This window comes from Ananas comosus, linkage group 2 (genome assembly GCF_001540865.1).
Source record: "Ananas comosus cultivar F153 linkage group 2, ASM154086v1, whole genome shotgun sequence".
In the NCBI taxonomy this organism is placed as follows: domain Eukaryota; kingdom Viridiplantae; phylum Streptophyta; class Magnoliopsida; order Poales; family Bromeliaceae; genus Ananas; species Ananas comosus.
The window spans coordinates 13707790-13716263 of NC_033622.1; the positions used below are offsets into that span (position 1 = coordinate 13707790).

The following is an 8474-nucleotide window of genomic DNA, read 5'->3' on the forward strand; positions in this document are numbered from 1 at the left end:
TCTAAGGTTACTAAATGTACCTCGAATATTAACTAAAAACACATCAAAGTTGGAATGTTGAGTTTTGACTACTACTTTTCACATCAGGAAAGGTGATTCTTTTTTGCTTAGTCTCAAGAACTTACTCTTTGATGGAAGAAATATAGAAAGGGTTAAGAGGTTGGAGGGCTCTCTGTTTTTTTTTTTCTTAAAAAAAATGAAAAAAAAATCTTGTAGTTATAAGGAAGGCTAAAGAGGCTGAAACTCAAATTCTTTGAGTTGCCTTTTCCCTCTAAACTTGTTTTTCTGAGGCTTATAGCGAAGAACTTTGATCAGGGAAAGAGAGGAACACTGTAGTTCACTTAGAGCCAAAGAGTCGGTTCGATTGGTAAATATAGTTTTTTTAAACTTTACTTTCTTTACCGCGAATTTTGGTTGTGGTTTCATGGCGGGTCTCAGGTAGTATGGGAGAATTACTTTCTTTACGGCTAATGAGATATTTAGATTAATTTGGCAAACTTGGGCACTACATGACCAATTTGTGGTTCCTGAAGTAATCTGCTGGCTTTATAATGCTCGGCTCCTAGTGTTAATCTGATTACATGATAATTATGGGAACATAGATGAGCGAGGTTTATAAACAAGCAAAGTTTGTACACGAGAATACGAGATGTGTGTTTATTGACTGAGTGTATTGTATGATCCTTGAAGTTTTGAAGTTTAGTTCAGTAAATATGGTTTTTGACTTATCTGTTTAGAATGTTGAGCGTGGAACTATATTCAGCTGATTGTAGTCGAATTAGTCAGTCTGGATAAGAGTTTTTTTTCGTTTTGCTTGCTTCAAGATGTAATTAATAGAGATCAGAAGCAACTTGAATGTTCTAGCTACGATCTTGCTTGTTACTTTCATAGCTGACCAAAATAGGAGTTCTAGAAGTACTTCTGTTGCCAATACTGGGTATGCTAGATGTTTATCATAAAATTATCTATTCCTTCTACGAAATAAATGTTCTTGAGGGATATTCCTATGGGGACATCACTGCATCACAGCTTTATGTTTATTTTTTCTGCCTATTCTGAGAGCAATGAATCTTATAGTTTTTTTGGCATTATTGTAATTCTTTTGCCAATGATTGATTTTATGGTCCTGCTTGCTTGGAAAAGGCATGGTCGCGTACTTTAAAATTTAGAGTTTTCACTATTTTGATTGTTTCGTTTTGGTCATCTTCCTTGAACTCCCAGATTGGGTATTAGAATTCTTGCCTTTTCATTGCTTTAAATTAGCTAATACTGTTTTTTTTTTTTTTTTTTTCACATTTCAGTTCAAATAGTATGACAACTGCATCAACTCAATTTGTAACCTCTAGAAGGATGGGTATATATGAACCAAACCACCAAATGAGCATGTGGGATGAGTCCTTCAAAGCCGAGAGCAGTCAAAATACAAGTGCTTCAACTGTCTTGGAAGCTGATGCAAAGCTCGACAATAAGGTGAGGAATTGGCTTAAATGTTCTATCACTTCCTTGTACTGGAGTCATTCTTCTTTTAGCATTTTCATTGCATATTTTAGTACTTAACTTGCTATATCTGTTTTAGTTATTGGATGTTCCTCATGAGACGTTTGGACCGTCAAAAAAATATGATCAGGAAGCAAACAAGCCATCAGAAAAGGTATCAATAGAGCTGCAAATGAGTGATCCTCTTTCTTTCTCTTTCTAGAAGTTCATTCTCTGATATATATATTCCCCACACACCCCACCCAAACAAAAGATATACTAACGAATGTTTATGTATTTAATTCTACTTAAAATATTTATTGATGTATTTAATGATTCTAGATAGTGCCTTCCAGATATACTTTATTTTTTATGGATTTAATGGTTTTACATACTGCCTTCTAACAAAGTGAACACATATTTTGCTGGTTTTATCCAGTAAAGATCCTAAAGTAACTATTCTGTTTTAAATTAAGTTGCTTTTCTAGATGTGTAAATGCTGATCTTTTATGCAGATTCAGAGAAGGCTTGCACAGAATAGAGAAGCTGCTAGGAAAAGCCGTCTAAGGAAAAAGGTATGATCTAAATACAAGAGATGCTATGTTCTAGCTCGGACTGTTTAGGTCTTATATTTTCATTGACCATCCTAATTTACAACAGGCTTATGTCCAACAACTGGAATCAAGTCGTATAAAATTGGCTCAGCTAGAGCAGGAGCTAGAGCGGGCTAGGCAGCAGGTGCAAGAAGCATTATTTTCTGGACGAAATCACTAATAAAATTTGTTTTTTGAGCTAATTGGATTATTATTGTTGAGTTGCAGGGTGTATACATAGCTGGGCATCTGGGAGAATCAACTCTGGGGTTAACTGGAGCTGTTGATTCAGGTTGAATTCAGATAGCCCCCTCTCCTCTTTTTTTTTTTTTTTTTTTTTTTTTTTTTTTTTTCTTACTTAGATCTTGTATATCAAATGTTTAGAATGTTTTTAAATTATTTGATACTAGAGGTTAAATCTTTTTCTATAGTGAACGGAGCATTATTTTTCATCTCTTACTGCCCAGTCACACAAAAGCCAAAAATATCTCTCTGTAGGTTATAGAATGTAATATTTGTTGCTTATTCACCTACTCAAGTTTTATGGCTCCTGCAGGGATTGCTGCTTTCAAGATGGAATACGACCACTGGGTTGCGGAACAGTGCAGGCAGACTTGTGAGTTGAGAGCTGCATTACAAGCACACGTGTCAGATATAGAGCTTCGTATGCTCGTTGAGAGTGGAATGAGCCACTATAATAATCTTTTCCAAATAAAGGCAATTGCTGCGAAATCTGATGTTTTCTATCTTATGTCCGGCATGTGGAAAACAGCTGCAGAACGTTTCTTCCTTTGGATTGGGGGATTTCGGCCTTCAGAGCTTCTCAAGGTAATTATTCTCACAGCATAACAACTCTTATCAGCTTCATGTATGTTTTCATATTAATTTGGATCTTTTCATTTTCTTATGCAACTCTAGTTCCTGTTTTACGCGAGTATTTTTTCCGAACTAAGATTTGTTTTCACAGAAATTCTCTTACTTTGTCTTAACAAGTCAGGTTTACAGCTTTCGCTTTTTATTCACTATGTTAAAAACTTATAATACATATTATTTATCCATTTCTTTTCTAAAATCTGATATATTATTTTCTTCTACCATTTCTTCTAGATTGAACAGAGTACCGATTTAGGGAGCCCCTTTTCTTTTTTACTTCATACAAGTTCTCTTCTTCCTCCTCTGATTTTTCCAAGTTACCAAGTAATAGTATTATTCTCAGCAGATATGCTGTATTTATTGGTCTGCTTTCGGCAACATTGACTCTTTGTAGTTCTTGTTCTTGTGGTTTACAGGTTTTATCCCCACATCTCGACACTTTGACAGAGCAACAAGTCTCGGCTGTCTGTAGCCTGCAGCACTCTTCTGAGCAAGCTGAAGATGCTCTTTCCCAAGGATTGGATAAGCTTCAACAAACTCTTGCGGAAACCCTAACATCGTATCCTTTAGGTGCTTCTGATGTCGGAAATTATATGGAACAAATGGCAAATGCAATGGGGAAGTTGGAGGCTCTTGTGAGTTTCGTAAAGCAGGTGAGTCCCAGTTGTTTTTATAATTGTCGGTAGATTACTGAGTGTTTCCTCAACTATCTAGCTAACGGCTAAAGGCATGAAAAACCTTGCCTAATATGCTAAATTCTGTATTTTTTTTATTGAAACAGGCAGACCTTCTTCGGCAGCAAACACTGCAGCAAATGTGCACGATTCTTACGACACGTCAAGCAGTGCGAGGCCTCCTCGCCTTGGGTGATTATTTCCAACGACTTCGTACCCTGAGCTCGCTATGGGCTGCGCGCCCCCGCGAACCAGCTTAATGATATCATTAAACTTACTGCCTCTTATTGAAGTTATGATGACCCATGGTCATCCAAGAATATCCTGTGGCGATGAAAATGGCTACGACGCTTATAGTTAAAAATAACAAATTATATTTGATCATTGAGACAATAAGGCCCTTACCTTGGTGGAGATGTGTAAATACGTACTCGCGTATGCTCGACTTTCGACATGTGTAGGGTGCTCGGTGGGCTGTTTATAGCCTAGTATGTTGTATATTTTATCACCAGGGTTTTTCTTTTCCTTATTTCCTTTGTTGCTTTAGTGATATGCTGTAACGAATGAACGACTTACTTGCTGTAGTGGTATGCAGTTTTAGGCTTTTAAACTTGCTTTTATTGAAAGAAAATTTGCGTATTGGTTTCATATTATACCAATTTTGAAAGTTTGGTGAGATTCATGTTACAGGGTTGCATATATAAAGGCTACTTAACATCTAATGTCGAAGGAACTACATCTCCAAGGGCATAACTGTAACTGCATAGAATTTCAAACTTTAATATGGGCATCTATGTGACAAGATGAGGGGTGAAGGTTTCTCAGGTATATTGAAAGGTAATAATAATGTGGCATTTAATTCAGAAACTCATGTACATCACATTCATGTCATAAATACACTCAAGTTGCTTTTGTTCTTTCACCCAAGAAATACAATAACAAGAATTATAAAGCAAAAGAGAATGATCTATAGGTGCAGATCTTCCTTATACATCTCTACGAAAGTCGGAAGCCTCTCATAGAACGCATTGCTGTCGAGTACGCAATCTATGAGACTGTTCATCAGATCAACGCCGCCATTTTTGGCTGCTCTCTTGTGTGATCTCTTCCAGAGTGCAGGCCTCGATGATCCTTCTCCTCCCCACGATCTGATGCATTCCTATACTCAGGCTCGAAAAAAAGTTAAAAAGGAAGAGAAAATTACAATGCAAGGAGCAAATTAAGGACTGGTACAAAGACAGCGTTGTCTAATCTGTTACTACATTAATATATTAGGTTACCTGCAGGGTTGCTGCTTTAAGCGCATCATCAGGGAACATAGCGTCCTCGATAATCTTTATGTTTGCAAGCAGCTCGGCTTTGCTCCCGTTCAAGCAGTCTTTGGAGGCCCTTATGAGTGAAGAAGATAAATGTTAAAAAGAAATGATTGAGAACAAAAAAGAATGCTTTAGGAAACATAATTGTTCTGTGTGTGTTAGTATCTGTTTTTGTGTTTGATAGAGGGTGAATGAAAGGAGAGGATTTATAAAGGCTAGAAGTGAGATTTTCCAGATATGCTTGGTTGATACACTGATATTTTGTGTGTATTTTTGGTTCTTTGTCCACCACTAGATCTAATAGTTCAAATCAGAAGCTTAAATCCTACAGAAGTTAAAAGGAATGTTTGCAAAATCTACTGGAAGATTTACTGATGATATGCACCAGAAGTAAGATTTTGTTTATATGGTTGGATTTTATTAATCATTGGATTTAATTCTTCACCACAGACATTTGAATCATAAAGGTAATTAGCACTAATCAAAGAGAAAATATAGGGTTTGCCCTGTTTACAGAAAAAAAATCCCCAAAAGAGAAATAAATCAGTTAAAAATTAATAATAAATGGTATATAGTGTTCATCAATGGATTGTATTGACAGTTTTTATCAAGGCAGCGGTTTATGTTATATGTCAATTGTTAACAAAGAACCCTAGTTGTATATAATATTGCATCTAGGACAGTATGAGGGGCAGATATGAAATATTTTTCAGAACCTGTAACAAGATTACGACTCCAGGGTATTTTAATTGCTCGTATACCTTAAGATTAAGTCGTGGATTTTGAGTAGCAACTTTTAGTTGCAGACTACAAGTATATAAATTTTGCAGATACATTGACAAACTCCTGGATTCAATACGCACATGACCATATACTTCTATGTAAATATTTAAGTGCATTATAAACAATACATGCTCGGTAAGTATAAATGTATAAGAACAAATAACAGTTTCGAGTGGAAGAACAAGGCTAATATAGTCACTTATGGCATTGCTCAAACTTGTAGGCTTTTTCTGTTTTGTTGGGTCTGCTGATGTACCTTCTGCAATAACCTACTAACTGTAACTATGCATGAATGAGATGAGTAGATCAGCCTAAAATTTAACGACTAAAGGTGTTTTGCAAAGCCAGTTCAAGGTAAAATTTCATCTTAGAATGCATTACTCGTCACTTCACATTTCTTGATCTTTTTGAGAGTTAAGTTAGCTACCAGATGATGACTTATCCTGATCTCTTCAGTTATGCCATTCCTTGAATAGCAGAATGAGACAGCATCTATTTGTCACAGTACATGTGTATGTACAACAATATCTCATAAGGCATTAAGAGAGATAAACAAGTGCTACATGAAGTTACAGTAGCATGTCCAAAATGAAGATTCGATCACCTTTTCATTTGTAATCCATGACGGAATCTCACTAGTTCTAAAGTGCTATTATGTGACTAGTCGTACCAACAACGGACTCTCGTACGATTGTAACACAGCAAAGATGGAAAGCAGATTGACAATATTGTTTCTGTCCTGATATCCTCAAACTTATCTTCAAAAACTTCTTCAACACCTTACATAATATTCAGAATTGACATATCTCAAGTTGCAATCCACAAAAATGTCCATTCTCAAGAGCCTCTCTGGCTTCACTCTTCCTTTTAGTGGGATTCCTATTTAGCAAATTTTAGATAGTAATAAGGCAAATATTATCTTACCACACTATGTACCAAAATTATCTCAGGACGACTTGTGGTACGTAGAGAGTGGTAGGATTGAAGAACATAGTAACTACATCTTGACTTATAATACAATAAACAGAAAGGATCAGTGACGGCAATATAAGTTTAAACTTAACCAAACTACGCATCCGTAACATACATCAGTAGTATTCCTACTTAAAAACAAAGGAAGCTTACCTAGCAGACCAAAAATGGGATCGAACTCTGATCCTCAGATGGATTGCTGCTACTGCAGTCGCTGTTGCTTCATCAGTATTACCGGGACCAGTCATCATCATTGCTAGTTTCTCCTCGCATATACCAAACTGAGAATGAGGCATCCTTACTTCGCTGCATCAAATAGATAGTCAAGTCTTTGATATTGCCCAATTCTTCTTCTTCTTCTCTATTTATAATCTCCAAGAGATGAGCATATATTTGGCAACTCATGAAAGCATGCCATTAGCGTTTATGGAGCGTATTTTATCATATCCGAAAAGCCGTGCATGGATACTGCGTATCCATTTCAGATATCCCGTATCCGTTGCTAGATATGCATTTACAAGATGAAGATGCCTGAAGCTTCGAGAAGCGAAGCTGAGGAGCATTAAAACGGTATTGGTCATTCGTATAACAGGAGCTTGCCAATGAGGTAACTCGGCGAAATTTAGTACCACCAATCATCTAAAAGGTGCCATCTTAGCAAGTGAACAAAATGAAATGTCTTTGCAGCCTAAAAATATTGTCACATATGAGATTAGGCCAACAGATGCCGGACACAATTCCGCAAACTGAAAGCAAGATAGTTAAATATTGGGATCTTCATTTCTACGAACTGGAATGCATTACTCCTGTTCTATCATTGGTCATTTAACTAAGAAGGTTGCCCCAACATGGAGAATTTTGTCATCAAAGTCTCATTCCAGCATTTTAGCACAGACTAAGTTCGACTTATCTTGTTCGTCAAACGTCTCACTTCTACCCTCTCAACTAGAGAAGTTGTTTCAAAAACAAGATAATGATAGCTAGATTCAGAATCCCAAATCCTTTTAGCTCCTAATCGCAAATAAAACTCTAGAAACTTTGTTTATCAAATATCTAAATTCTATTTTTCGAGTAGAGAAGTGTTCTAGAAACCGGGCTACGAACTCACAGGCACCAAGTGTTTGAGCAAGAAAGATAAGAGACTATAGAAAGCACAAAATTAAGCTTTGGGCCTCGTTTAACACCGTTGTCATTTTTTCACTTTCTAGATACTATTTCTACATGATTTGATATACCTGCGAAAGATTTTCTTTTGTTATATCCCGGAGGAGCCACGAACGACAATTTCTTTAAAAAAAATTTTGGAAGCTAAAAAAAAAAAAAATACTTCCATTTTTTTTTTTAAAGAACATAAGACGTAAGAATTGGAAATAACGCATCATTCCCTTCTATACTATTTTGGGTAGAAATTTTATTTTAAAAAATAACCAAAGGAGACCTTACTGCAAAAAACTGGAACTTGATAGAATCTTCTAGAAACTGCTTAAAGAAATCGGAGAATGTGGGTGGATTCGGGGGTGGCAAGGGAAGGAACTCCGCCATGAAAGCGGGGGGTTTCAGACGAAGATGAGTTCGCGCCTTGGATTGGTGGTGGACGTCTAACGAACGGTCAGGATTGGATGGGAATCCAATTCAGAACCGCCAAGTATCGCTCTTAGACCAGGCTGATCGGGCAAACCGGAACCCGTCGGGCGCTTACCTTCAATTGATGACGTGAAGTACCACCCGGTGTGCTTCCGGGTTGATTCGGGATTAGCCCGGGGTTTATACCACAGAGTCCTAACCGA

General features: G+C 36.8%; 2 protein-coding genes across 6 annotated transcripts in view; one reads left to right on the forward strand and one right to left on the reverse strand.

Moving 5' to 3' along the window:
• LOC109706478 (transcription factor TGA4) overlaps window positions 1-4262 on the forward strand; it is an 11315-nt gene extending 7053 nt beyond the window's left edge. For 3 of the 4 annotated variants that reach the window (XM_020227305.1, XM_020227308.1, XM_020227307.1), the window contains exons 2-9: window positions 1302-1470; window positions 1577-1651; window positions 1992-2051; window positions 2137-2214; window positions 2298-2361; window positions 2626-2897; window positions 3359-3595; window positions 3724-4262. In XM_020227305.1, the coding sequence (XP_020082894.1) occupies window positions 1302-1470; window positions 1577-1651; window positions 1992-2051; window positions 2137-2214; window positions 2298-2361; window positions 2626-2897; window positions 3359-3595; window positions 3724-3876 (1108 nt within the window). In that variant the 3' untranslated portion in view covers window positions 3877-4262. The remainder of the gene's footprint in view (window positions 1-1301; window positions 1471-1576; window positions 1652-1991; window positions 2052-2136; window positions 2215-2297; window positions 2362-2625; window positions 2898-3358; window positions 3596-3723) is intronic. The other variant, XM_020227309.1, reaches the window with a different exon arrangement.
• LOC109706479 lies at window positions 4421-8309 on the reverse strand. 2 transcript variants are annotated; one of them, XM_020227311.1, is made up of 4 exons: window positions 8126-8309; window positions 6841-6993; window positions 4897-5005; window positions 4421-4764 (listed from the first exon to the last, which is right to left on the reverse strand). In XM_020227311.1, exons 1-4 carry the CDS (start codon window positions 8227-8229, stop codon window positions 4684-4686), a joined length of 447 nt encoding a protein of 148 aa, XP_020082900.1. In that variant the 5' UTR covers window positions 8230-8309; the 3' UTR covers window positions 4421-4683. The 2 variants fall into 2 exon arrangements, with proteins under 2 accessions (XP_020082900.1, XP_020082899.1); XM_020227310.1 differs by having other exon boundaries at window positions 4421-4775; window positions 8126-8299.

Bases quoted from the DNA above. Each gene is read 5' to 3' on its own strand.
- LOC109706479 (XM_020227310.1), bottom strand. From the start codon at position 8,229: ATGGCGGAGTTCCTTCCCTTGCCACCCCCGAATCCACCCACATTCTCC. The intron at 5,006-6,840 runs GTAAGCTTCCTT...TTCACTCATAAG, and splicing joins TCCCATTTTTGGTCTGCTAG to GGCCTCCAAAGACTGCTTGA. The intron at 4,776-4,896 runs GTAACCTAATAT...GCCTGAGTATAG, and splicing joins TTAAAGCAGCAACCCTGCAG to GAATGCATCAGATCGTGGGG.